This window comes from Oryctolagus cuniculus, chromosome 17 (assembly GCF_964237555.1).
Source record: "Oryctolagus cuniculus chromosome 17, mOryCun1.1, whole genome shotgun sequence".
Lineage (NCBI taxonomy): Eukaryota > Metazoa > Chordata > Mammalia > Lagomorpha > Leporidae > Oryctolagus > Oryctolagus cuniculus.
In genome coordinates this window covers 54797009-54824531 of record NC_091448.1, presented here as the reverse complement: position 1 = coordinate 54824531, position 27523 = coordinate 54797009, and the positions used below count along the sequence as shown (strand labels likewise).

The 27523-nt window shown below is 55.1% G+C and overlaps 1 protein-coding gene and 1 long non-coding RNA gene across 4 annotated transcripts; one reads left to right on the top strand and one right to left on the bottom strand.

Moving 5' to 3' along the window:
- Window positions 1-43: 43 nt before the first annotated feature.
- On the top strand, window positions 44-27173 carry MYH3 (myosin, heavy chain 3, skeletal muscle, embryonic). 3 transcript variants are annotated; one of them, XM_070059937.1, is made up of 41 exons: window positions 44-67; window positions 1848-1908; window positions 2524-2735; window positions 4712-4855; window positions 5761-5917; window positions 6332-6359; window positions 6581-6689; window positions 8550-8642; window positions 9455-9518; window positions 9599-9697; window positions 10826-10929; window positions 11019-11157; window positions 11916-12034; window positions 12122-12271; window positions 12844-13014; window positions 13104-13410; window positions 13520-13590; window positions 14586-14673; window positions 14757-14874; window positions 15579-15702; window positions 15813-15949; window positions 16041-16296; window positions 16473-16715; window positions 16829-17005; window positions 17134-17279; window positions 17397-17487; window positions 18209-18598; window positions 18705-18831; window positions 19618-19736; window positions 19892-20088; window positions 20443-20626; window positions 21334-21499; window positions 21790-21914; window positions 23522-23830; window positions 23956-24159; window positions 24236-24361; window positions 25134-25304; window positions 25399-25503; window positions 25693-25788; window positions 25900-26037; window positions 27024-27173. In XM_070059937.1, exons 3-41 carry the CDS (start codon window positions 2532-2534, stop codon window positions 27048-27050), a joined length of 5823 nt encoding a protein of 1940 aa, XP_069916038.1. In that variant the 5' UTR covers window positions 44-67; window positions 1848-1908; window positions 2524-2531; the 3' UTR covers window positions 27051-27173.
- LOC138846214 (uncharacterized) lies at window positions 21117-23740 on the bottom strand. The gene is made up of 2 exons (XR_011383670.1): window positions 23495-23740; window positions 21117-22071 (listed from the first exon to the last, which is right to left on the bottom strand). It is a non-coding gene; the product is annotated as an uncharacterized lncRNA (long non-coding RNA).
- Window positions 27174-27523: the final 350 nt, after the last annotated feature.

Below are 27523 nucleotides of genomic sequence, written 5' to 3'. Positions count from 1 at the left end.
GGTTAGTGGCAGCCTATAAAAGCCCAGGGCGGGAGCAGCTCCTCTCAGCTTGCTCTCCTGGGCGGAGGTAAGTCTCAGGGCCCCTCTGGCATGGCTCTTCCCCCGCACTGTGCTGCTGGGTGCACACTCAACGCGTGTGGCCCACCGCTCTGCACGGCAGCCCTACCTGGCGTTTGGAAGCCATGTCTCGTGGATCTTTCTGAGCTGTTCCTGTAGGATTAGTTAGATGCGGAGCGAGGTGTCTCTGGGCCCGGATGCCCAGCTGTTGCTGCCTACAGCACCTCACCAAAGCAGGGCCCTGCCAGTTCTCCGACTCTCCCCCTGTCTCCTCTGCCCCCGTCTCCCGTTCCTTCTTCCACAAGCAGGGTTCTGTTGGGCAGAACCCAAGGTACCCGGCCCAAGGTACCCGTCTTCTTGTCTGTCTGATTTGTGGAATTGGCCAGTGGGACCTGGTGCCTTCTTCACCTGGGCTATCCACCGATCAGGTGTGCACCTGGCCCCTGGCCACAAGGTGCACATTAGCCAACTTCAGAGAGTTCATGGAGGACAAGAGGGCCTGATCAGACCCTAGCTTGGCATCACAACTTTTCCTTTTCTTTTTCTTTCTTTCTTTCTTTCTTTCTTTCTTTCTTTCTTTCTTTCTTTCTTTCTTTCTTTCTTTCTTTCTTTCTTTTCTCTTCTCCCTCCCTCCCTTCCTTTCCTTCCTTCCTTCCTTCCTTCCTTCCTTCCTTCCTTCCTTCCTTCCTTCTTTCTTTCTTTCTTTCTTTCTTTCTTTCTTTCTTTCTTTCTTTCTTTCTTTCTTTCTTTTCTCTTCTCCCTCCCTTCCTTTCCTTCCTTCCTTCCTTCCTTCCTTCCTTCCTTCCTTCCTTCTTTCTTTCTTTCTTTCTTTCTTTCTTTCTTTCTTTCTTTCTTTCTTTCTTTCTTTCTCTTTCTCTCTCCCTCCCTTCCTTTCCTTCCTTCCTTCCTTCCTTTCTTTCTTTCTTTCTTTCTTTCTTTCTTTCTCTCTTTCTCTCTTTCTCTCTTTCTCTCTTTCTCTCTTTCTCTCTTTCTCTCTTCTCTCTCCCTCCCTTCCTTTTCTTTCTTTCTTTCTTTCTTTCTTTCTTTCTTTCTTTCTTTCTTTCTTTCTTTCTTTCTCTTTCTCCCTCCCTCCCTCCCCCTCTCTCTCTCTTTCTTTCTTCCTCCCTCCCTCCCTCCCTCTCTTTCTTTCTTTCTTTCTTTCTTCCTCCCTCCCTCTCTTTCTTTCCCTTCTTTCCTTCCTTCCTTCATTCCTTCCTTCCTTCCTTCCTTTCCTTCTCTCTCTCTCTCTCTTTCTCTTTCTCTCTCTCTCTCTCTCTCTTTCTCTCTCTTTCTCTTTCTCTTTCTCTTTCTCTTTCTCTTTCTCTTTCTCTTTCTCTTCCTTTGTGAGGCAGAAGGAGAGAGGGAGGCAGAGCACCTCCACCAGCTGATTCACTCTGCAAGTGAACATAGTGGCCAGGACTGGGCTGGCCCAAAGCTGGGAGTGGGGAATTCACTGACTTGAGCTATCACCGCTTCCTCCCAGGGTCTGCATTCGCAGGAAGCTGGGGCTGGTATATTCATCACTAGGCCATCTGCCTGCCTCACTGCAAGCTTTTTTAACAGGGATTCCAACCTGTTGTCCAAATCTAAATGGGAGGCATTTAAAGTGACAGCGGCACCATGGTGGGCCAGGAGGAGTCAGGTTTCTGGGCAGTTGGGGGCTTCTCCTACTTCACAGTGCCTGTGGGACATGCCCCATCTGTCAGCCTTGTTCATCCTCAAGAGCTGATGAACATGGAGCCTGACGCTCCCAGGCGTGCCCACGTTTCTGTCTGCCTGCCTCTTCACAGGTCCCAGAGTTTGCCGGTTGCTGTTGTCTCCCGCTGTCCTCCTGCAGGGTGTGAACCTCAGGTGAAAATGGGCCCCCCACATGTCATGGCTTCTCAGGGGTGTCTCCCTCTTCCTGGGGCTGGGGCTGGGGGGCGGTGCTTATGGGCACCTGCAGCCGGGAACGGGAGAGCTTTGGGGCAGGAAGATTAGGCCGAGGCGCACGGGGCAGAGGTGGTCAAACAGGTGCTGATGCTCGCTTCTACCCTTAGCGGCCAGGGCAAAAAGCAAAAGGCTGGTTGCACTGTGTGAGGCTGCGGCTGCCTGGATTCAGGATGGGCTGAGGAGGCCTGAGCTGCTGCCACTGGGCGCGCTGCCTTTGAAGAAAGCGCTGATTTTTGCATGGGGTTTCATTTAAATGTTCCCTCTGCAACGCCACCTGGGCTTTGCAAAGAGGAAGTCGAGGTCCCCACAGCGGCACCCCCTTTCCCTTCACTATTCGGAAGCTCAGAGAAGTGAGTGGCTTGGATTCCACAGGCTCTGAACTCCTGTGGTGGGGAGGGTTGTCTCACCAGGTAGGAGGGCAGCCTGGCCCCTGGGCCCGCCTCTGAAGGTTCCTGTGGCCCAGGGGGTAGGAGCTGCTGGGAGCCCGGCACACCTGGCTGTCTTGACCTTCCCCCGCCCCCTGCCCCCCGGCAGCTGCCACCATGAGTAGCGACAGTGAAATGGAAGTGTTCGGTGTCGCGGCTCCCTTCCTGCGGAAGTCAGAGAAGGAGAGGATCGAGGCCCAGAACCAGCCCTTCGATGCCAAGACCTACTGCTTCGTGGTCGACTCAAAGGAGGAATATGCCAAGGGGAAGATCAAGAGCAGTCAAGACGGGAAGGTCACGGTGGAAACGGAGGACAACAGGGTAAGACGGGCCCTCGCTGGCTCCTGGGGTGGCCCAGGGCTGCATTCAGCCCTCCCCAGCCCCTTCCAGGCAGAGCTCTGGCCCTGGGATGCCTGACAGGCCATGGCCTTGGGCCTCCCTGGTGTACTCGGAGAAAGCAGAGTGGATGCTGACCTCAGGTGGGAGAAGGCACACGCAGCTTGTGGCTTTTGTCAGCGTCTGCATTACTGTTGCCATGGTGGCAGGGCACTGTACTTCTCCAGGGCCTGGGAGAGCTGGGTTTAGGACACCCTCCTTTTGTGGCCTGGGTTTCCCCTAGTGCTTCTGGCCCTGGCCACGTACCTGAGCCAGTGAGGAAAGCGTGGGTGGGACCCTCGTGGAGCATGAAGGAGTGGCCTCCTGGTGTCACGATGGTGGTGGACACTGCAGCCCACTGCGTTCTGATCGTTGCAGAAACACTGGCAAAAATTCTGGACTTGAACTTCATTACTTCCTGGAATCTCAACCAGAAGAATTTGGGAAAATTCCAAGGAAAGCCAACCTCCCCCACCCCCCCGGGCAAAAAAAAAAAAACTAGAGGAAGCAGAAATAAAGAGAGAATGAGAGGGAAAAGAATGTCTGAGAGATCGGGAAAAGGCCATGGTGTCACTGGTTTGGGCACAAAGCAGTCTTTTTTTTTTTTTTTAATTTTTTTTTTTTTTGACAGAGTGGACAGTGAGAGAGAGAGACAGAGAGAAAGGTCTTCCTTTTGCTGTTGGCTCACCCTCCAATGGCCACCGCGGCCGGCGCTCCGTGCTGATCCGAAGGCAGGAGCCAGGTGCTTCTCCTGGTCTCCCATGGGGTGCAGGGCCCAAGCACTTGGGCCATCCTCCACTGCACTCCCGGGCCACAGCAGAGAGCTGGCCTGGAAGAGGGGCAACCAGGACAGAATCCGGCACCCCAACCAGGACTAGAACCCAGTGTGCCAGCGCCGCAAGGCGGAGGATTAGCCTGTTGAGCCGCGGCGCCGGCACAAAGCAGTCTTAAAGGTTGCTGTGCATGGACTCCCCAGAAGGTGGCACTCTACATACTTCAGCTAAAGGAGCTAGGATTGGCCTTGGAAGCAGCAGAGGAGGCAGGAGCTGGACAGGACCAGGGATGATCTCAAACAGCCCTGGCGACGGTGCTGCGGAGGGCAGGCTGTCCGGGACTGTTTGACTGAATGGGGTCCTTGCTTAGAGGCAGGAAAAGGCGGGTTTCCCACCCATTAAGCCCTGAGGTAAGGTCAGGAAAACTGCCTACTTTTACAAGAGGTCACAGAGAGATCGGAGGTGAGGGCAGAGCGGGGCAGAGCGAGGCAGCCATGGCCCTGGGGAACCTGAGGGGGCAGAGGCAGGGGCTGAGTCGTGCAGAGGCACCTGCCAGTGCTGGCACCGCTGCTGGGGCCCCTGGCACCACCTGCCTGGGCTCGGTGAAGGGACGAGACGCGGGACCGGCAGGGCTGGCCAGCTGCTGGCCCAGGGCTCAGAATGTCGGCCAGCTCTGTGGGCACCAGCCTGGTGGTCCGATGCCCCCTCCCTCTTTCTCTCCTGCCTCTGCCTCAGGACAGCCCGTGGTTGTGCCATTGTGGGCAGGGAGGACCCCGTCGGTGGGGCAGCCAAGTGCTGAGCTGCAAGGTTCCGGCACATCCCTGTGGCCCACTGCCGGCCCCCATGCCCTCCCACAGAGACCCCTTCCTCATTCCTGTCTCCCTTCACTCCCACCTCAGGCCCACAGGAGAGGGGAAACAAACTCCCCGAGGAACAGAAACAAATCACACTCTATCACAAGCCGCCCCGGGGGCCCTGCCCGCCCTACCTGTGCTTGCAGCCAGCCCGGTGTCTGCTCCAGGGTTGCTCCGTCCCACATCAGTGCCCAAGTCTCCTCCTGGGGGGACAGGGATCTGCCACAGGCCAAAACACGCAGGGAATATTATCATCGCCCCTTGTGATGGCTTCCCTCTCTCCCCCACTTTTCAGACTCTGGTGGTCAAACCGGAAGACGTGTATGCCATGAACCCCCCCAAGTTCGACAGGATCGAGGACATGGCCATGCTGACGCACCTGAACGAGCCGGCCGTGCTGTACAACCTCAAGGACCGCTACACGTCCTGGATGATCTACGTCAGTGTCCCTGGGACAGGGCTGACGTGGGGGCAGGGCAGGGAGGCGGAGGTGTCTGTGTCGGGGAGGGGGCTGGGAGAGTCCTGTTTGGGTGCTGGGGACAAAAGAGAGGGGAGAGAGAAAGTGAAGATGAGAAAGCAAGAGATGAGTAGGGCAGAGAGAAGAAGGGCTGGAATAAGGAAGGGAACCGGAAGTGTGGGGCTGACCCGGTGTCTGGACATTGTTACCACCTGGCTGTGGGAGGTGTCCCTACTCCCTTCCTTGAGTTCCCGTTGCTTTCCCTATTAATAGAAATGACATCTTCTGACGTTTACAAGTTTATCATAGAGAGACACGGGCTAATAAGAAGACACGGGCTAATAAGAAGAGGCTTTATGTATCTACACCCACAGTCACGTGTGGCTTACCCGTGGCATGCCTTCTGAGAAATGCATCATGAAGCAAGTCCCGCATTCTGTAAGCACCACACCTGGAGGGGCCGAGTGGCTCCCTTGGAGTGGCCTCCTGATGCAATCCAGAGACACAGTAAACACGAGAGACTCAAGGCCACTGCCAGGGTCACACGGCAACGGGTCCTGTGTACACTCCCTCTCTGGAAGTAGCAAGGGGGGGCGCTGTGAATCGTAAGAAGTGTAGACAGTACACGCATCAGCCACTAGCATGGTCGGTCAGCATGTTTATCATGTTGCTGTGCGGGCTGTGCCTTCCTGTGGCCGGGGTCGTGGTCGGGCTGTGCGTGTGTGAGGCGTGTGTCATGGTGACCTTAGGATGACAGAGGTTCCTCAGCTGCACTGCGATCCCACGGGACCACCATCGTGCATGTGGAATCCATGGTTGGCTGCCACGCCGTCTCGCAGTATGCGACTGCACATATATATGTATGTGTTCTTTTTCTCTTGCCCCAGACCTACTCGGGCCTCTTCTGTGTCACCGTCAACCCCTACAAGTGGCTGCCGGTGTACAACCCCGAGGTGGTGGACGGCTACCGAGGCAAAAAGCGCCAGGAGGCCCCGCCCCACATCTTCTCCATCTCCGACAACGCCTACCAGTTCATGCTGACCGGTGGGTCTCACGGTGGTGGGAAGCAGGGAGAGGTAGAGCAGGGGCCAGTCTGGCCCCAGAGGAGCTGCCCCTTGATCCTGAGCCTGCCCCCATCTGGTGGCCGGCACAGGGGAGCCCGCGTAGGGCCTCCCAGGCCATGTGAGGGGTTTGCATTTAATGATGAAGCCACATGAGAGGTGACCTTTTTTGTGGGTCAAAATCAAAAATTGACAACTCAGGTGGTTCCGCCTACACAAGGAGAGAAGCCAATGGCTTCAAGCGAGACGAAGCCTCCTGAATCTCGTTCCCAAGGAGGCTCCTTGAAGAATAAAGAAAAGAGGAACCACACAGTCTAACTGCTTGAGCAAGGTGACTGCGCTGGGGAACTCTCTGGCCATGGCCCCCAACTCTATTTTTTTTTTTTTTCCTCTGCAGATCGTGAAAACCAGTCCATTCTGATCACGTAAGTATCCGAGGCATAGCTCTGGCTGAAGGGGCCACATGCTCTACTCTGTTCATAATTTAAGCGTTTGGAGCAGAGTCTATGATAAAAAGATGTGTCTGGGAGAAACGGGGCAGGTGCGGTCAGACTACGCCCAGGCCTCTCTGTACCGTCCTGGGGAGCCTGTGGATGCTCACAGCACTCACCTCTTTGCCTCCGCCTCTTTCAATTGCGTCCAACAGCGGAGAATCTGGTGCAGGCAAGACTGTGAACACCAAACGCGTCATCCAGTACTTTGCAACAATTGCAGCTACTGGAGATCTCGCCAAGAAGAAGGACTCCAAGATGAAGGTGCGGAGGGGTGGGAGCCCTGCCCTGGCTCCTCCTCTAAACTTGGTTTTCACTTGAGAATGAAAAGCCAAATGCAGGGGCTGGCGCCGTGGCTCACTTGGTTAATCCTCCACCTGCGGTGCCGGATATGGGCATGTGGGCGCCGGATTCTGTCCTGGTTGCTCCTCTTCCAGGCCAGCTCTCTGCTGTGGCCCAGGACAGCAGTGAAGGATGGCCCAAGTGCTTGGGCCCCTGCACCCACATGGGAGACCAGGAGGAGGCACCTGGCTCCTGGCTTCAGATCAGCACAGTTCCAGCCGTAGCGGCCATTTGTGGGGTGAACCAATGGAAGGAGGACCTTTCTCTCTGTCTCTCTCACTGTCTAACGCTATCTGTCAAATTAAAAAAAAAAAAAAAAAAGCCAAATGCAGTTCCATTCCCCCACCTCTTCCAGGAAGGACAGTAGACTAGGCTTTAAAATCCTGAAGGCCAGCCAGCTAGTCGTCTTAGACAACACGGCGTGCAGTTGATCCTACAGGGCCAGATCCTGTGGTTTCTTAGAAGATAAGCTTCTATGGGGGTGGGCGCTGTGGCGTAGTACGTTAAGCCCCTGCCTGCGGCGCCGGCATCCCGAGTGGGCACCAGTTCGAGTCCTGGCTGCTCCTTTTCTGATCCAGCTCCCTGCCTGGGAAAGCAGTGGAGGATGGCCCAGAGGAGGCTCCTGGCTCCCGGCTTCAGATAGGCTCAGCTCCTGCCATTGTGGCCCTCTGGGGAGTGAACCAGCAGATGGAAGACCTTTCTCTCTGTCTCTCCCTCTCTCTGTCTATAGTTCTACCTCTCAAATAAATAAATTTTAAAAAATCTTTAAAAAAAAAAAAAGGGGGCAAGGTTCTAAGGTTCAGCCCAGAAAGGCTAATTTTCAGGCTGCTCGGGGAGCTTGTTCTCTTGTGGCAGGATCACAAGTGCCAACGTCACAGAATCATAGCCTCGTCTTTGCCTTCTGAAAGAAATGCCTATAGCAGCGTGCAGTAAGACAGCCTAACTAACTGGAGCGTCAGGGAATGCAGGCGTTAAGGATGTGTCGAGTTAAGAATTATGTCAGCCATGGCCAAGTGCAAACTGAAGGGCAGATGTGTTTTGAGTAAGACAAGCGGCTGACTTGGTTGATCCCCAGTCGACAGTCAGGGAGGTCCTGGCCTCTCCAGAGGCGCCGGGCAGCCAGGGCAGGGGGAGTGACAGAGCCGACGAGCAATTTTCATTTTATGGCTTGAAAAGATCTTTTTTTTCAAGCCTGGGCATTTGTTCTAATGGTTAAAATGCAGGCTAGGATGCCTGCTTCCCACATCAGAGGATCTGGGTTCCACACCCACCCTGGCCTCTGGCTCCCGACGCCGGCTTCTCGCCAATGCAGACCCGAGCAGGCAGCGGCAGTGGCTCGGGTCACTGGGTTCCTACCATTCACATAGGAGGACTCAGTTCCCAGATCCCAGCTTTGGGCCAGCCTAGTCCCTGCCATCGTGGGTGCTTGAGTGAACCAGTGATGTCTTCTGGGCCCTACTCAGACTCACAAATTGAGACGAGTTGGCTCTGTCGATCTCTCTCTCTCTCTCTCTCTCTCTGACGGCCCTCCTTTATCTGCAGGAGATACAGTCTAAGACCTCCCAGTGGAGGCCTGAAACCATGAAGATTCTGAACCCCATATACACTACGCTTTTTCCTACATGTACCTGCCTGTGATGCAATTTAATTTATTGTTAGGCACAGGAAGAGATGAGTAATAATGATACATTCAGACACCACCACATGCTGTCATCAAAGTTATAGGAATGTGATTTTTTTTTTTTTAATGGCGCTTCTTCCTCCCTCAATTTCTCGCATCAGGGGACCCTGGAAGATCAGATCATCAGTGCCAACCCGCTGCTGGAGGCCTTTGGCAACGCCAAGACTGTGCGGAATGACAACTCGTCCCGCTTCGTGAGTGTCAGGACGGCCCCCGCACAGGCCACATGTCTGTCCTGGGAAAGTCACAGACCAGTGGGGAGGAGAGACCAGGAGTGAGCTGAGCAAGTGCACAGAGACCATGTCCCATAGTAACACATTCACACCAAGTCCTATAGGCAGGGCGCGTGACAGAGTTCATGGGGAGCCAGGCTTGTCCAGGGTGGGCGGGGAAGGCCTCCCCCTGGGCTGGCCCTTGCGCGATCTGCAGGAGGAGGAGAAGCAAGACTTGAAAACAACAGGGAGGCTGGCACCACGGCTCACTAGGCTAATCCTCCTCCTGCGGCGCCGGCACCCCAGGTTCTAGTCCCGGTCGGGGCGCCAGATTCTGTCCCGGTTGCCCCTCTTCCAGGCCAGCTCTCTGCTGTGGCCCAGGAAGGCAGTGGAGGATGGCCCAAGTGCTTGGGCCCTTCACCAGCATGGGAGACCAGGAGGAAGCACCTGGCTCCTGCCTTCGGATTGGCGCAGCGCTCCGGCCGTAGTGGCCATTTGGGGGGTGAACCAACGGAAGGAAGACCTTTCTCTCTGTCTCTCTCTCTCACTGTCTAACTCTGCCTGTCCAAAAAGAGAGAGAAGAGATCAGCCTGGTTGCTTTGTGGGAGGTGGAGGGATGCAAAGGGTACAACGGAGAGGGGTAAGAGGAGGCAAACTACGGGGGAGAAGAGGGCAGAGGGAGTGGCAAAGCACGGGGTGGGGGGGACTGGCCTGGCCCTTGCTCCCCTCACGCGGGAGACCGGGAGGGACCGCTGAGGTGGGGGTAGCATCTGGTCTCCCTCTCTCCCGCACAGGGCAAGTTCATCCGCATCCATTTCGGGACCACCGGCAAGCTGGCCTCTGCAGATATTGAAACGTGTAAGTAGGTCGGCTGGGATCAGACGGCCCCAGGGTGGTGGGGAGCAGGCCGCCAGTGCAGCCCGGTGCTTGTGTTCCAGACCTGCTGGAGAAGTCCAGGGTCACCTTCCAGCTGAAGGCTGAAAGGAGCTACCACATCTTCTACCAGATCCTGTCTAACAAGAAGCCCGAGCTCATCGGTGAGTGTCTCCCGTGGGCACCGGGGCTCTGGGGTCCCTAGTCCAGGAGGAGTTGTGTGTACACGCAGGCAACTCTGCAGCCAGTGGGCGAAGATCATTTTAGAGCCCTGTTGCACTTTTGGCAATGACATGCCAATCTGAAAATCCAATCAGATAGGCAGTAACAAGATTACACCCACAGGGAACTCAGCCCTGGTTGACAAAAACCCTTAGGGGGGAAGCTTTTAGTTGTCCTCCAGCGCCCCCTTGTGTTCTGGTACAGAAACCAGCCAGAGAAACTGAGCAATGCTGTCCTGCCCCTGTTCTCTACCGAGTAGAGGCCTCCGTGCTCATGGCCTTCCTTGCTCTTTGGCTGTGTTTGCTCAGCCCTCCCTCTGGTCTTCAGCTGTCCAGCCTGTGCTTCTCAGAGAGATTTTAGAAGATGCTGTAATTATATGGTGATTACCCGCGCATCCCCGCAGCATGGCTCCTGTCCTGACGCACACATGGCCAGTTCTCCCTATCGCCTATCCCCAGCCTGCACTCTTATGTTCCATTTGCCAGCAAAGCAAGACAATTTAACTATGTTCTAGGCCTTTTCATCGATTTCACATGGGAGATGGCAAAGTCTCCCCTGGATTATGTTTTTTTTTTTTTTAATTTTAAATATTTACTTACTTGAAAGTCAGAGTTACGCAGAGAGAATGAGGCAGAGAGAGACATAAAGAGAGAAAGAAAGGTCTTCTATCCACTGCTTCACTCCCCAAATGGCTGCAATGGCCAGAGCTGTGCTGATCCGAAGCCAGGAGCCAGGAGCTTCTTCCGGGTCTCCCATGTGGGTGCAAGAGCCCAAGGACTTGGGCCATCCTCTACTGCTTTCCCAGGCCATAGCAGAGAGCTGGATTGGAAGTGGAGCAGCCGGGTCTCAAACTGGCGCCCATATGGGATGCTGGCACTGCAGGCGGCGGCTTTACCTGCTGTGCCACAGCACCGCCCCCCCCCGCCCCCGGATTATATTCTCGGTCCCAGACTAAAAGCTGTCCAAAAATGATTTCCACCTGGGCTCCGGTGGTCGCAGTCCCAGCCAGCCCAGGGTGTGGAGGGCCGAGACCACCAGCTGTGTGGCCCCCTCAAACCTCATCATTTCAGAGCTGCTTCTCATCACCACCAACCCGTACGACTACCCGTTCATCAGCCAGGGTGAGATCCTTGTGGCCAGCATCGACGACGCAGAGGAGCTGCTGGCTACTGACGTAAGTGGGGCCAACAGAAAGGGCTGCGTGGGTCTCCTCCGTCCATCACCGGGGGCCCACTGATGGGCGGGCTCCTGTTTCCTCGCCAGAGTGCCATTGACATCCTGGGCTTCACCCCAGAAGAGAAGTCTGGGCTCTACAAGCTGACGGGGGCCGTGATGCACTACGGGAACATGAAGTTCAAGCAGAAGCAGCGCGAGGAGCAGGCGGAGCCGGACGGCACCGAAGGTACAAGGTCGCCAGTGGGAGGCCGTGAGCTGGAGCCGGGGGGCTGTTCCCCTGAGACCATCCTGGGACTCTTGGGAAAGTGGCGAGTCCTTCTTCCACCTGTGGAGGCGAATGAACCCTTCTGCAGCTCAGCTGTCTGTTGGCATAGTCACCACCCACTTTCACCGGGTCTCTCCGACAGTTTCGTTTCAGACACAAGGCAAAGGGACCAGGGCTTTCTGGAACGCAGTCTTGACTTTTCATAAAAGGCATCCTGTTCCCCGAGGGACACAGCATCCATTGGCCACACACAGGCAGTTTAGTGGTATAGAATACAGAAGGTATCAAGTTGAACTTGGGCAATCTTTTTCTTTTAAAGATTTATGTATTTATTTGAGAGGCAGAGTTACAGAGAGAGAGAGAGAGAGAGAGAGAGGATATGTTCCAGCTGCTGGTTCACTCCCCAGATGGCTGCAGTGGCTGGAGCTGGGCTGAGCCGAAGCCAGGAGCCCGGAGCTTCTTCCGGGTCTCCCATGCAGGTGCAGGGTCCCAAGCACTTGGCCCACCTTCTACTGCTTTCCCAAGCCATTAGCAGAGAGCTGGATCAGAAGAGGAGCAGCCGGGACATGAATCAGCGCTTCATGGGATGCCGGTGCCCTAGGCAGGAGTGTAACCTACTACACCACAGCACAGGCCCTTTGACCAACTCTTGAAACATCTACGTGATTTCAAAAATGCCTCTTCTGCCTTGCCAAGCGTTTCCTTTCTTTCCTTGCCAGTGGCTGACAAAACAGCCTACCTGATGGGCCTGAACTCCTCAGACCTGCTGAAGGCCCTGTGCTTCCCCCGGGTGAAAGTCGGGAATGAGTACGTGACCAAAGGCCAAACTGTGGACCAGGTAAGGGCCGGCCGGCGGGCCGGGCAGGGCCGCAGGGCCCTGGTGCCCACTGCCTTCATTCTCACGAGCTGAGCTTCCCCCCGCTAGGTGCACCATGCCGTGAATGCCCTTTCCAAATCCGTCTATGAAAAGCTGTTCCTGTGGATGGTCACACGTATCAACCAGCAGCTGGACACGAAGCTGCCCCGGCAACACTTCATTGGGGTTTTGGACATTGCGGGCTTTGAAATCTTTGAGGTTCGGCTCATTTGTGTTTTTATAGGGGCATTGATTGGGGGTGTTGGCTTTCATGATCCTAGAGGGGAAGGTACCAGGCTGTCCGGCAGGTGGGACTGGGTAGCAGAGAAGCACCGCGCTGGCAGGGGGTGTGTTATCTGATGAGTAGGAAAGCCTCTGTCAGGTGTAATGTTAACGGCTTCATCAGGTGGGCTGAAAAGAAACAAACAAACAAAATCAAATGCAATGACTGATTTAGGGCGAGCCAGAAGAGCAGCAGAGAGGATCTGACACTGTCGATCACAGGTTATTTCACACCCATAGCATGTTAGTCTGCAAGAAGAGGAACTACAGAATAAGATGCACAGGAGATTCCCAGACCAGGGAAACTCAAGGGAGGGGAAAAGCACTTGTGAGCCGGAAGTTAGAAGACTCCAAGGAGGGGGCTATGGTCGGGGCCAGGCCTTGAAGGGGGCGACCCTACCTGAAAGCCTGGGTGAGAGCCCCAGGCAAGGAGGAGGAGGGGTCTGGCTGGATCTTTGCTTTTTGGAAGAAATCTAACTCTTCACCTGCGCGCTGTGTTTTGGTGTCAGTATAACAGCCTGGAGCAGCTGTGCATCAACTTCACCAACGAGAAACTGCAACAGTTTTTCAACCACCACATGTTCGTGCTGGAGCAGGAGGAGTACAAGAAGGAAGGCATCGAGTGGACGTTCATTGACTTCGGGATGGACCTGGCTGCCTGCATCGAGCTCATCGAGAAGGTATCCTATTCCACCCACTCAGTACCCTCTTCTCACACCCTCTGAAGTCCAGATTGACCCATGTGCGTTCTGCATTGCCTTCAATCCAGCCGATGGGCATCTTCTCCATCCTGGAAGAGGAGTGCATGTTCCCCAAGGCCACAGACACCTCCTTCAAGAACAAGCTGTATGACCAGCACCTGGGCAAGTCTGCCAACTTCCAGAAGCCCAAGGTGGTCAAAGGCAGAGCCGAGGCCCACTTCTCCCTGATCCACTACGCGGGCACCGTGGACTACAGCGTCTCAGGCTGGCTGGAGAAGAACAAGGATCCCCTGAACGAGACCGTGGTCGGGCTCTACCAGAAGTCCTCCAACAGGCTCCTGGCGCACCTCTACGCCACCTTCGCCACGGCGGACGGTAACAGACTGGATGAATGCCTGTGTTCGTGGGCTCTCCCTCCATTCATTCCGCAGGACCGAAAACCACAGACCGGCTCATTGCACCTGCCCTCTCCCATGTCTTTCAGCTGACAGCGGGAAGAAGAAAGTCGCCAAGAAGAAGGGCTCTTCCTTCCAAACCGTCTCTGCCCTCTTCAGGGTAAGACAGATACAGTTCCTTCGCTTATAATTGAGTTGAGTCGCATCAAAACGAGCAGGATGGAGATGCTAAACTCGATTTCTCCAAGAACAGTGATGTTGTCCAAATCTGATTACTGTCACTTAGTGAGCCAGGCGGTGGTCTGATAATTTATAAATGAGGTCCAGCCAATGTGAGAGCAGAATATCATTATTGTTTCGTAGTGCAGCTGGCAGAGGTGGCTGGCCTGGGAGGTTAAGTTTCCAATATAAACTCTCTGATTTGCCTTCCAGACACTAGAAATAACACCTCGTGCTCCCAGTATAGCGAACACATCTCTTGAGATATTTCAGAAAACTTGGGTACATGGTGGCCTCTGGTTCACCCAGAAGTCAGAGTTGAGCATTCCCTTTATCTAAGATGCTTGAAACTGGAAGTCCATCTACTACCTAGTGAGATATCCTGGAGAGGGGACCCGGATCTAAGCATGAAATTCATGGGCATTTCACATGTGTAATGATGAAGGTCATTTTATTTGACCATGACCTGTTACGAGAGGTCAGGGCTGGAGTTTTCCTTCTGTGGCATCAAGTCAGCTCTCAAGAAAGTCTCTGACTGTGGAGACTTTTGGATCTCAGATTGTCATATTAGGGATGCTAAGCCTGTGCGTCAGTTACTTGCCTGGACTTGCTGCCAGAGGACAATTAAAAGCAAGAGCCAAACAATTTCACCGTTCTGTAGAACTCCTGATTAAGTTTGAAACATGAGGGGTTATGGAATATGAGATTAAAGGGTAAGTTTGCTTTGTCCAAGCACAGGAGGGGCTCTCCGAAAGTTTACAGCAAGTATCTATCATGAAAACATTGTGCATAGATTTCCAAATTTCTTGTACTAAAAGAAACCTGTTTCAATTCCACTGGCCATCAGTGTTTTGAAACCCCCTCATGTATCCCAGTTTTCAGTGCAATGTGAAAGCCCCATAGTATGAGGTCCAACTTTGAATCCTTTTCTTTCAGGAAAACCTGAACAAGCTGATGTCAAATCTAAGGACCACCCACCCTCACTTTGTGCGTTGTATCATCCCCAACGAGACCAAAACCCCAGGTGAGACTCCCGCGGTTGTCCAGGGGATGCTCGGGTTTTGAGAAGGCCCACGTGATGCCGCCATCTCTTGCTTCTGTCTTCAGGGGCCATGGAGCACAGCCTGGTCCTGCACCAGCTGCGATGCAACGGGGTGCTGGAGGGCATCCGCATCTGCAGGAAGGGCTTCCCGAACCGGATCCTCTATGGAGATTTCAAACAAAGGTGCGTGTCAGATGTTTCCTAAACTTCCTGATGGCATGCGCAAACCCTGGGATTTGAGTGGGAGAGACACTGGGAGGAGAAGACCCTTCTCAGAAGCACAGTTATTAGTTTCCATGTAAAATGAGGAAGCTGCTGGGGCTGGTGCTGTGGAGCAGTGGGTTAAGCCACTGTCTGCAATGCTGGCATCTATATGGCCATCGGTTCAAGTCCAGGCTACTCCACTTCCAATCTCGCTCCCTGCTAATGCACCTGGGAAGGCAGTGGAAGATGGCCCAAGACTTGGGCCCCTTAACCCGTGTGGGAGACCCAGATGAACTCCTGGCTCCTGGCTTTGGCCTGACCCAGCCCTGGCCATTGTGGCCATTTGGGGAGTGAACCAGCAGATGGAAGATCTCTCTCTCTGTGTCTCTTCCTCTCTCTGTAATTCTGACTTTCAAATAAAATAAATAAATCTTTACAAAAAAAAATATGCAACCACTCAGCAAAGGTATACATCTTTGCTTCTTCCACGATTTTCTCTGGAACTTATCTGATACACGAAGTGGCAGGAAAAGCCCTGGCGTAAAAGCCACAAGGCCTGGAGTCCAGGCTACTGCCTCGCAGTGGGACCAGGGGCGCATCTTGTCTTCTGTTGGGACCTTCTTGCCCGAATGTGAGGGTCTCTATCCAACTGTCTGTGACTGTTTCTGCATCCGCCATGGCAGATACCGCGTGCTGAATGCCAGTGCCATCCCGGAGGGACAGTTCATTGACAGCAAGAAGGCCTGTGAAAAGCTTTTGGCATCCATCGATATTGATCACACTCAGTACAAATTTGGACACACCAAGGTAATGCATCCACTGTGACAACAGTCGCTGGCCTTGTCGCCCCCTCGGCACACGGCCTCTAGGGAGAGCTGCCTGGCATCTCCACCCCCACCCTCCCCTGCCCCCGGCAGGTGTTCTTCAAGGCTGGCTTGCTGGGAACACTGGAGGAGATGCGGGACGACCGCCTGGCCAAGCTGATCACCCGGACGCAGGCCGTGTGCAGAGGGTTTCTCATGCGGGTGGAATTCCAGAAGATGGTGCAGAGGAGGTAGGGCCTGCTCTCCGTCCAGGTGCAAGCTCTTTCTCGGGGAGGGAGCGCGGGAGACCCTCCCGGGGACTCAGTGCTGTATCGTTTGCAGGGAGTCCATCTTCTGCATCCAGTACAACATCCGCGCCTTCATGAACGTCAAGCACTGGCCCTGGATGAAGCTGTATTTCAAGATCAAGCCTCTCCTTAAGAGTGCAGAGACGGAGAAGGAGATGGCCACCATGAAGGAGGAGTTCCAGAAAACCAAAGATGAGCTCGCCAAGTCAGAGGCCAAACGGAAGGAGCTGGAGGAAAAAATGGTCACGCTCTTGAAAGAGAAGAATGACCTGCAGCTGCAAGTACAAGCTGTAGGTGTTCAGGAATCTTTTCAAATTCTCCTTCTAGAATTGCTTATTTCAGAGCTTGGGGGAGATTCTTGTGTTTTAGTTGGGGTGCATTCTAAATGATTCCATATGTAACAAAACAATGGAATGTCTCAAACCTTACTCATGGGCATTGATTTTTGTTTGTTTGTTTGTTTAAGGAAAGTGAAAACCTGTTGGATGCAGAGGAAAGGTGTGACCAGCTGATCAAAGCTAAGTTCCAGCTGGAGGCCAAGATCAAGGAGGTGATGGAGAGAGCAGAGGACGAGGAAGAGATCAATGCTGAGCTGACGGCCAAGAAGAGGAAACTGGAGGATGAGTGTTCAGAGCTGAAGAAAGACATCGATGACCTTGAGCTGACCCTGGCCAAGGTCGAGAAGGAGAAGCATGCCACAGAGAACAAGGTGCTGTGCTTGGCGTGGGGTGGGGGGATAGGGGGTTGGGTCTTCCTATCTTGATGTAGTCATCACACATGGGACTTTAGCTCTTCTTACAACGGCTTGTGGCTTCTTTGTAGGTGAAAAACCTTACTGAGGAGCTTGCTGGCCTGGATGAAACCATCGCCAAGCTGACCAGGGAGAAGAAGGCCCTCCAAGAGGCCCACCAGCAGGCCCTGGACGACCTGCAGGCAGAGGAGGACAAAGTCAATTCCTTGAGCAAAATCAAGAGCAAACTGGAGCAGCAAGTGGATGACGTAAGTAGCCAGTGTCACGCAGGGGTCCTGGGCGATCCCAGTTGGAAAAGTCTCCGGGGGTCTTGTGGTGAGGCATCTGTCCCCCGCCACGCCTTCCCCCCCAAAAAGAGGAATGATGCCCCTTGCAGCTGGAAAGTTCCCTGGAACAAGAAAAGAAGCTCCGGGTGGACCTGGAGAGGAACAAGAGGAAGCTGGAGGGAGACCTGAAGTTGGCCCAGGAGTCCATAGTCGACCTGGAGAACGACAAGCAGCAGCTGGATGAGCGGCTCAAGAAGTACGTGCCGAGACCCCCCCCACTTCCGGGAGACCCCACTTCCGGGAGACCCCACTTCCGGGAGACCCCCGCTTCACGGGCTTGTCATCACGCCGTCTGCCTGTCCTTCCTCCGCAGGAAGGATTTTGAATACTGTCAGCTCCAGAGCAAAGTGGAAGATGAGCAGAGTCTGGGCCTCCAGTTTCAGAAGAAAATCAAAGAGTTACAGGTGGGAGGTCTCTGGGTTTCCCGTTGGCGTGCGGGGTCGCTCTCGGTGTGCTGAGAGCAAGCGGGCAGGACGTGCACTGCCTGCCCCCGGGGGCCCCCTGCCTGCTGAGCTGACCCAGCAGCGATGGACGGCGGTCCCATCACTTCCCATAAATCACAGCAGTGGCCAGCGCCGCGGCTCACTAGGCTAATCCTCCGCCTTGCGGCGCCGGCACACCGGGTTCTAGTCCCGGTCGGGGAGCCAGATTCTGTCCCGGTTGCCCCTCTTCCAGGCCAGCTCTCTGCTGTGGCCCGGGAGTGCAGTGGAGGATGGCCCAAGTGCTTGGGCCCTGCACCCCATGGGAGACCAGGAAAAGCACCTGGCTCCTGCCTTCGGATCAGCGCGGTGCGCCGGCCGCGGCGGCGAATGGAGGGTGAACCAACGGGAAAGGAAGACCTTTCTCTCTCTCTCTCACTGTCCACTCTGCCTGTCAAAACAAACAAACAAACAAAAAAAACACAGCAGCAGCGTAGAGTTCGGGGTCCACGTTTCATTGCTGGCTCCTGCAGGGGTTAGGGCCATGGTGGCAGGGAGAATTCCATTAGTGAGATTCACATATCTCTGGGGGCCATACCGAGAGTCGGTTTGTCTCCTGGGAACGTCAGCTCGTTCTTGACATGCAGAGTGGCTCCGGGGGACTGAGAGCCCCTGGGCTGCACGGCTGTCTGCACGGCCCCTGCAGGCTCGGATCGAGGAGCTGGAAGAAGAAATCGAGGCAGAGAGGGCGACCCGCGCCAAGACGGAGAAACAGCGCAGCGACTTTGCCCGGGAGCTGGAAGAGCTGAGCGAGCGGCTGGAGGAGGCGGGCGGCGTCACCTCCACCCAGATCGAGCTGAACAAGAAGCGGGAGGCCGAGTTCTTGAAGCTGCGCAGGGACCTGGAGGAGGCCACGCTGCAGCACGAAGCCACGGTGGCCACGCTGCGGAAGAAGCACGCAGACAGCGCGGCCGAGCTCGGGGAGCAGATTGACAACCTGCAGCGGGTCAAGCAGAAGCTGGAGAAGGAGAAGAGCGAGCTGAAGATGGAGATTGATGACCTGGCCAGCAGCGTGGAGAGTGTGTCCAAGTCCAAGGTGCTCCGGTGGGCTGGCCCAGTGCTGTCCCCCAAGACTGCGCAGCATCGGTGGGCACTCAGATCTGACTACTGATCGGCTCCTCCCCGCCTCTCCCTCCCTTTAGGCAAACCTGGAAAAAATATGCCGAACCTTGGAGGATCAGTTAAGCGAGTCCAGGGGCAAGAATGAGGAGACCCAGAGGAACCTGAGCGAGTTGACGACACAGAAGTCTCGTCTGCAGACCGAAGCTGGTGAGCCCCGGGCAGGACCGGGAGGGCCAAAACGGCAGGGAGGCCTGGGAGGAGGCAGCGGGTCAAGACCAAGGGGCGGGGGGTGTGTTGGGGCGAGAATGTCTGAGACAGCACCGGAAAGAAGTAAACCCACCACGTTGCAGAGGGGCCTCTCCGAATACCCTGATGGGAGATCTGGGTGGAAAGGGCTATTAGGTGAGACTTGCAAGAAGAAAATGTTTCTCCACCCAACCCTCCTGTGACTCCCCCATCACGGAGAAATCCATCCTTTGCTGGCACCCGTAGCCAGGATGGCAAAGAAAAGAGAGAAGGGTGCATCCTGGAGCCCGAAAGCCTCCTGCTCCCTTTCCTCCTGACCTTGACATGAGCACAGAAACCTGAAACCAGCCATGTCCACCCAACAGTCTAATCCCCATCAGCTTACTAGGGACACAACGCCCTGGGAGTTCCCTTAATGAGAAACCAACAGTGGGGGAAACACCAGCTGGGGAGGTCCCCTGGGAACGGGTGGGCCCTCCTGGGGATGTTTAAATTAGAAATTGTTCTCAGTGGGTTTCATGGCCAGAAGTCCCTGCCAGCTTCCTGCAGCTGACAGTGCTATCTTAGTAGGTGATGCTTTCGGTTTTGTTTCCGTGGACAAATCCTGCTCCCGCAAGAAGGGTCCACATCTTATAATCTTCCCTCTCTCGTGATCTCGGCCCAGTGCTCTGCCTACAGTAGGCACTTGGTGGGTGAGTGAATGGACCAATGCATGAATGGGATGGAAATGTCTCCTTCTGGACACAGGCGAGCTGAGCCGTCAACTGGAAGAGAAGGAGAGCATCGTGTCCCAGCTGTCCAGGAGCAAGCAGGCCTTCACCCAGCAGGTGGAGGAGCTCAAGAGGCAGCTGGAGGAAGAGAGTAAGGTGGGTGCTTCCTGGATCTGATTCGCGACGCCACCTTCAGGCGGGGAAAGGCAACTGCGTGTTCAGTTGGGGATGATAGCGGAGCCATACGTGGGCCGTGTTGTGCGTATGGCACCAAATCTATCAGGGCCCCTTCTCTTTCTGGACTTCCACAGGCCAAGAGTGCCCTGGCCCACGCCCTGCAGTCCTCCCGCCATGACTGTGACCTGCTGCGGGAGCAGTATGAGGAGGAGCAGGAAGCCAAGGCCGAGCTGCAGAGGGCGCTGTCCAAGGCCAACAGTGAGGTTGCCCAGTGGAGGACCAAATACGAGACGGACGCCATCCAGCGCACGGAGGAGCTGGAGGAGGCCAAGTATGCAACTCTATGTGCCTTTCAAAGAACCGGAACTATGGAAGGATCACACAGAAATGAATGTGGGTTTTTTTTTTTGGGTAGAATCTCCTCATTTCTGGTGTCTTTAAACGCAGTGCTATGCCGGTAGAGGAACCTGGCATTTGCACATTCCCTAATGACAAACAACCTTGATGTTGCTTAGAAACAAGGTGGGTTGTTCAGCCTAGATTGGAGCAGACAGGGAGTTCTCCTGGGCTCATGAACACGTAGGGGGGTTGCAGCACCCAGGTCAGTGATTCCGACTCAGTGCACAGTGATGTTCAAGGGGACCAGACCTCAAATAGCATCTGCTCTTCTTCTGCATCTTTTAAGGAAAAAACTAGCTCAGCGCCTGCAGGATTCCGAGGAACAGGTTGAGGCTGTGAATGCTAAGTGCGCGTCCCTGGAGAAGACCAAGCAGAGGCTGCAAGGGGAGGTGGAGGACCTGATGGTGGACGTGGAGAGGGCCAACTCCCTGGCCGCCGCTCTGGACAAGAAGCAGAGGAACTTCGACAAGGTGTGGGGTCCGCTCTGCCATGGCTGACTGCCACCAGGGGGTGGAGCTTCCAGTAGCCGTGGAAGGAGCAGACCGGGTCCCAGCCTGACTGCCCCCACCCGCAGTGGTGACGCGGGGGCGAGTCCCAGAATCCCTCTGGGCCGAGCGTTCCTCATCCCTAAGATGGGATGGAAACTGGATGGAGGGTGGAGGGACCTGTGCGACACTGCTAGTGGAGACAAACCAATTTCTCCAGTGTTGTTCAGCCCCAAACATCCATCCTGCATCCACACTGCTGGTCCATGTGGGACTCTAACTCAGGTGGGACTCTAACTCAGGTGGGACTCTAACTCAGGCGGGACTCTAACTCAGGTCCTGCTGGGAGCCATTCTGGAATCCTGTCTTTTAGTGTGGTCTGTAAGGCTGACTTGAGTGAATGTTTTAATGAAATAATTAGAAGGACAGGGCCATTTCCCTATTAGGAAAAGGGCAGTTATGCTCAGCGAATTCCTTTTCAAATGATCTATTTGCATTTTTTTTTTTTTTTTTTTGAGTAGGCAGTTGCTACTAATTGCTTGAGTAAATGTTTAAGGCTGGGTAGTCTGCTGAATGCTGAGGAGGGGCTAGACAAGAGATGGACCCTAACCGTCACCCGAGTGGTTATATTTAGCTAGAAGCCCAGAGCAGGAGAGCTTGAAAACAGAGGCCCTTTCCACCCGGGGCTGCAGGTGCTGGCCGAATGGAAGACCAAGTGTGAGGAGAGCCAGGCGGAGCTGGAGGCGTCTCTCAAGGAGTCCCGCACCTTGAGCACTGAGCTTTTCAAGCTGAAAAATGCCTACGAGGAGGCCTTAGATCAACTTGAAACTGTGAAACGGGAGAATAAGAACTTAGAACGTAAGCCGTTCCAGCCCCAAACGCCTGGGACCTCCCGCCCGGGACACTCCATCACCAGGGAGAGTGGGGTGGGTGGGACTTGGCTTTGCCCGGCCACTGAGGCTGGGCCAGGCAGTGTTCACCATCCCAAGGCTTCTTTCTGAGTCCCTCTCCACACAATATCTTCTCTCTCGAAAACAGGAGTCCTTAGAATTATAATGAACTTGTGAAAAGGCATTGGGTTGGGACTCTGCGTGCCTGCACACCCAGCCAGAGGCATTCAGATGCGATTGAAACTTGTTTCTTTGCAGAAGAGATAGCGGATCTCACAGAGCAAATTGCGGAAAATGGTAAAACCATCCACGAACTGGAGAAATCCAGGAAGCAGATGGAGCTGGAGAAGGCTGACATCCAGCTGGCTCTCGAGGAAGCAGAGGTGAGCATGGCCCGGGAGGCTGCAGCAGGAGCAGAGGCAGGGACGGCGGGGCTCAGGCCCCCGCCCGGCAGGAGAGCTGGCCCCAGTCTGTGTCTTGCTTTTTGTTTTTGTAAAACCAGAGTCCCGATGCTTGCTCCTTCCCCATCAGAGAGCATTCCTGTGGGGGTGAATGAGATCATTATCTGTGAATTATCTTGCATTCACTGGATAAAATCACTACATTAAAATAGGTCTAGGGAGAGGCACTGTGGCACAGAGGGTTAGTCCGCCACCTGTCACACCCACATCTCACACCAGAGCACTGGTTCCGGCTGCTCTGCTTCCAAACCACTAATACACCTAGGAAGGCAACAGAAGGTGGCCCAAGTGCTTGGGCACCTGCCACACACACGAGAGACATGATGGAGTTCCAGGCTCCTGGATTCAGCCTGGCCCAGCCTAGTCGTTGTGGCCATTTGGGGAATGAGTCAGTAGATGGGAGATATTTCTCTCTCTCTCTCTCTCTCTCTCTCTGGAATATATTCAACTCTCTATTGCCATGGTTAAGAATGAGCTCTGAGTCAGTTTTCCTGGTTTTGATCTTGTCTACTAGTTCTTAAAGATAATTTATTTTTAAAACTTGTTTGAAAGGTAGAGTTACAGAGAAGAGGGGAAAAAGGAAAAGACAGAGAGAGAAGTCTTCCGTCCACTGGTTCACTCCCCAAATGGCCACAACAGCTGGGGCTGGGCCAGGCTGGAGCCAGGTGACTGGAACTCCATCATGTCTCTCGTGTGTGTGGCAGGCGCCCAAGCGCTTGGGCTACCTTCTGTTGCCTTCCTAGGTGCATTAGGGCTAGACCAGGAGCCAGGAGCTTCTTCCAGGTCTCCCATATAGGTACAGGGGCTCAAGCACTTGGGCCATCCTCTGCTGCTTTCCCAGGCACATTAGCAGGGAGCTGGATGGGAATTGGAGCATCCAGGACACGAACCAGCACCCACATGGGATGCTGGAGTTGCAGGCAGCAGTTTTACCCAGCTGCGCCATAGCACTGGCCTCTCTGCTTCTTTTAAAGTCACTCTGCTTTTTCAAGTAAATACAGTAAATCTCAGAAATTAAAATAGGTCTAAAAGTGAGATTTTTACAAAAGCTTAGATTTTTGAAATATCTGCAAAGTGTTGATCAGTGATGGAGAGTATAATAATAAAACAACAGCAATGAAGCAGATTTTATTTCTGCACTGATTATAAATTGTGATTTAAAAAAAAAAAAACAGGTAGGGGGCCGGCGCTGTGGTGTAGCGGGTAAATCTGCCACCTGCAGTGCCGGCATCCCATATGGGCAGCCCTGGCTGGTCCACTTCTGATCCAGCTCCCTGCCTGGGAAAGCAGTAGAAGGAGGGCCCAGGTGTTTGAGCCCCTGGCTTCAGATGGGCCCAGCTCCTGCCACTGTGACCATTTGGGGAGTGAACCAGCGGCTGGCAGACCTCTCTCTCTCCCTCTGTCTCTCTCTCTCTGCCTTTCAAAACCAGGACTCTTCCAGTGAGGCTCAGGTAGCCCCATGGAGTTGGACAGCAGCCTCAGCACCATCACCCCCACAGTACGCGCTGGTTTGTTCTTGTTCTTCGTAGGCTGCTCTCGAACACGAAGAAGCCAAGATCCTCCGGGTCCAGCTCGAGCTGACGCAGGTGAAAGCCGAGATCGACAGGAAGATTGCCGAGAAGGACGAGGAGATGGAGCAGCTGAAGAGGAACTACCAGCGGACGGTGGAGACCATGCAGAGCGCCCTGGACGCCGAGGTGCGCAGCAGGAACGAAGCCATCCGCATCAAGAAGAAGATGGAGGGGGACCTGAACGAGATCGAGATCCAGTTGAGCCACGCCAACCGCCAGGCCGCCGAGACCCTCAAGCACCTCCGGAGCGTCCAGGGACAGCTGAAGGTGGAGCGGGCTCCCTGGCGGCTAGCGGGAGGCCTTCCCCGCCCCCGGCGCCTTCCACCCAGACGTGCGCCTGGCCCTCACACCGCCACTGCAAAGAGAATTTCCCTTTTTCTCTCCCCGGCTAGGATACCCAGCTGCACCTGGACGATGCTCTCCGCGGCCAGGAGGACCTGAAGGAGCAGCTGGCCCTGGTGGAGCGCAGAGCCAACCTGCTGCAGGCTGAGGTGGAGGAGCTGCGGGCCACGCTGGAGCAGACGGAGAGGGCCCGGAAACTGGCCGAGCAGGAGCTCCTGGATGCCAATGAGCGGGTGCAGCTGCTGCACACCCAGGTGAGGGCAGGGGGAGCTCAGGATAGGAGCGCCGGGTCTCAGGCACGCCCCTGACCCCGCCTCCTCTTGCCCCCAGAACACCAGCCTTATCCACACCAAGAAGAAGCTGGAGACGGACCTCACCCAGCTGCAGAGCGAGGTGGAGGACGCCAGCCGGGATGCCAGGAATGCCGAGGAGAAAGCCAAGAAGGCCATCACAGACGTGAGCAGGCTTCTCGAACCCCCCACCCCCGCCCCCGCCCGGGCGAGCTGCCCAGGCTCCCTCAGGAAACCCCTCACCTCTCCCCCAACCCAGAGACGGTCCCCACTGGACGGCGGGGTCTCCTCCCTCCTCCCCGCCTCGCGCCTGACCCCTCTTGCCCATTAATGGGTGAATATGGGAGACAAAAAAAAGGGAAAGGATCAGATCCCATTTGTTTCGCCCACAGAGAGCTGGGCCCTTCTTTCATTTGCCATCTGGCTGGTTCCAGATGTGAGCAGGAGATTCTCCCCTGTCCAAATCCCCTTCCTGTCTCTCCCTTCTAACCTTCCTGGGTCTCCCGGGCCTTGTCTGTGTTCCGCTGCTCCAAGGGCGCCACCTGCTGTCTGAAGGGAGCATAGAGGCTATTTCTCATGGAATCATCCCATAATCTCACTATCCCCAAAGTGGTGAGGCTGGGGATGCAATCGGCCTTCCCAGACTCAGGCTCCTTGGGAGATACTGATGGGTGATAATGGAAGGACGAATTCACCGGGAGTAGGGGGAGGTCCCCAAGGAGGCCAGCGTAAGGAAGAAACCATCTGTCATGCAACCCTCGCAGGTTCTGTCTCGTGGGAGATTTTACATCCCGGTACAGCTCCTGGAAGCCTGTGCCCGATCATGGTCCTACCTGTTGTTCTTTCCTTTCCCCTTAGCGTGGTCGCCAGTCCCTTGGGACCCCCCGAGGCCCTGGTGCTGTTTGTCGGCATCTTCAGGGTCACGGTTTGCTTTCCAGGCGGCCATGATGGCGGAGGAGCTGAAGAAGGAGCAGGACACCAGTGCCCACCTGGAGCGCATGAAGAAGAACATGGAGCAGACGGTCAAGGACCTGCAGCACCGCCTGGACGAGGCCGAGCAGCTGGCACTCAAGGGCGGCAAGAAGCAGATCCAGAAGCTGGAGACGCGGGTGGGTGTCGGAGGACGCCGGGGTCTGCTCGGCCTCCCGGCCTCTCCCACTCGGGCTCCAGCCCCCGACTGAACCCCCCGGCCGTCTCTCCCAGATCCGAGAGCTGGAGTTTGAGCTGGAAGGGGAGCAGAAGAAGAACGCAGAATCTGTGAAGGGCTTGAGGAAGTATGAGCGGCGGGTCAAGGAGCTAACGTACCAGGCAGGTGGCAAGGGACCCCCCACCCCCACCCCCACCCCAGTGGGCATTTTCCTTGTAAAAGGTGACCACCACCCTGGGCTCTCTCCCCAAAAGAGAGTCTGGGAGGAGCCCCCAGAGCCCAGAAAGCAGGCCGGGCGTGTGGGAGCCTGCCCCTTCCTGTGCAGCGACACTCGTGGCTGTCCCCTGCAGAGTGAAGAGGACAGGAAGAACGTGCTCCGGCTGCAGGACCTGGTGGACAAGCTGCAAGTCAAGGTCAAGTCCTACAAGAGGCAGGCCGAGGAGGCGGTGAGTGGGAGCAGGCCGGGGCCGCCGAGAGCATCCTGGGGGTGGGGGAGGGGCGTCGGGAGAGGCCCTGGTGACCCCCCCCCCCCCCCGTGCCCTGCACTGTGCTTGCAGGATGAGCAAGCCAACGTGCATCTCAGCAAGTTCCGGAAAGCGCAGCACGAGCTGGAGGAGGCGGAGGAGCGGGCCGACATCGCCGAGTCGCAAGTCAACAAGCTTCGGGCTAAAACCCGGGACTTCACCTCCAGCAGGGTAAGTGGGTGGCCTGGGACGCTCCCAAGGCAGGCTGGAAGGGGCCTCAGACAGCCCTTCCCGTTAGAGCTCGCGGGGAGGAGAGGGGGGATTTGCTAGAAGTGGCTTAACCAAGTGGAGCCCTGCTAGAATTCAGGTCTTCTAAGTCACAATTGAAAAAAAAAAAAAATACTACCCTGGGGGCTGGCATTTGAGCTAGCAGTTAAGGGACCCAGGACCCACTTTGGAGTGTCGGGTCTGAGTCCTGGCATCACTCCCAGTCGCAGCTTCCTGTTGGTGCAGACCTTAGGGGGTGGGAGTGGTGCAGGACCTGGATTCAATTCCTGGCTCCCAGCTTTGACCTGAGCTCCAGCTGGCTTAGGCATTTAGGGAGTGAACCAGCAGATGGGAGCTCTGCCCCTCTGTCTCTCTGTGGGGCCAGCGTTGTGGTGCAGTTGGTTGAGCCACTGCTTTTGGGGCATGGGCATCCTATATCGGAGCACTGGTTCAAGTCCCAGATGCTCTGCATTGAATCCAGCTCCCTGCTAGCGCCTGGGAAATGTCTGTTACTTTGCCTTTTAAATGAAAAAAAACAAAAACAAAAAACAAAACAAAAAAAACAACAAGAGATTCTATTCCCCTTTCATCAAAATTAAACAAAACACAGCCATCCTGAAGAGAATGCGCTGTGCCCCACTGAACTTTGGCAGGCGCCCCCTGCTGGTGGAAAGAAGGCCACGGCAGAGCTCCCTGTAGAGCAGGCTGGGGGTCAGGACCCTTGGTGCCCAGCCTCAGGGGCCTGCGTGCTCTCTCTGGACCCAGATTCTCAGACTCTGCGGGGACTTTGTGTGTGCACTCACACATTCTCCCAGGGTCCAAAAATAAATACCCCATGTCTCACTGAAGCGTGCAAGCAACTCCCGGGTGCTCCCTGGCCGACGGGCTGGGTTGGGGGGAGACCTGGGGTCTCTGCCTTCCGACTTGACTAAAGCCTGCTGTCTCCCCAGATGGTTGTCCATGAGAGTGAAGAGTGAGCGAGTGTGTCCTGGGGCAGGACAGAGGACACGCAGAATGCGTGTTTTCATGCTCCCTGCCCTTACACCTGACGTCCATGGGACTCCACATCACAGGCAATAAACGGCTTTGTTTTCCATCTGCGGCTGCCTCACTGCGTTTCCTTTCCTTCGCCCCGAGCAGAAGTGGTTCCTTGTTGGGTGATTTTTGATGTCCAGTGTTGGAATCTTAGCATGCAGGTGGCTTGTTCCATTCAGTATGTTGAGGAGGGGGGGAGATTGCTTTTGGTTTAAGCATGAGATTATCTCAAAAAGGAAAAAAAATACTTATGGGCTAACTATTGCTTTGGTAGGTGGTGGGAAGAAAGATTTTTTTTTTTTAATTCAGTCATTGCTGAATATGATACAAAGGAAACACAGAAGTCATGTTTGGGGAAACTGTATCCTAAGGTGGGCAAGGGACCAGATTCTTCTGCTGTTTTCTCTCAGGGGAT

Excerpts from the sequence above, each read along its gene's own strand:
- MYH3 (XM_070059937.1), top strand. The coding sequence starts at position 2,532 with ATGAGTAGCGACAGTGAAATGGAAGTGTTCGGTGTCGCGGCTCCCTTC. Across the intron at positions 13,591-14,585 it reads CCGTCTCTGCCCTCTTCAGG|GAAAACCTGAACAAGCTGAT; the intron begins GTAAGACAGATA and ends CTTTTCTTTCAG. Across the intron at positions 14,875-15,578 it reads TATGGAGATTTCAAACAAAG|ATACCGCGTGCTGAATGCCA; the intron begins GTGCGTGTCAGA and ends CCGCCATGGCAG.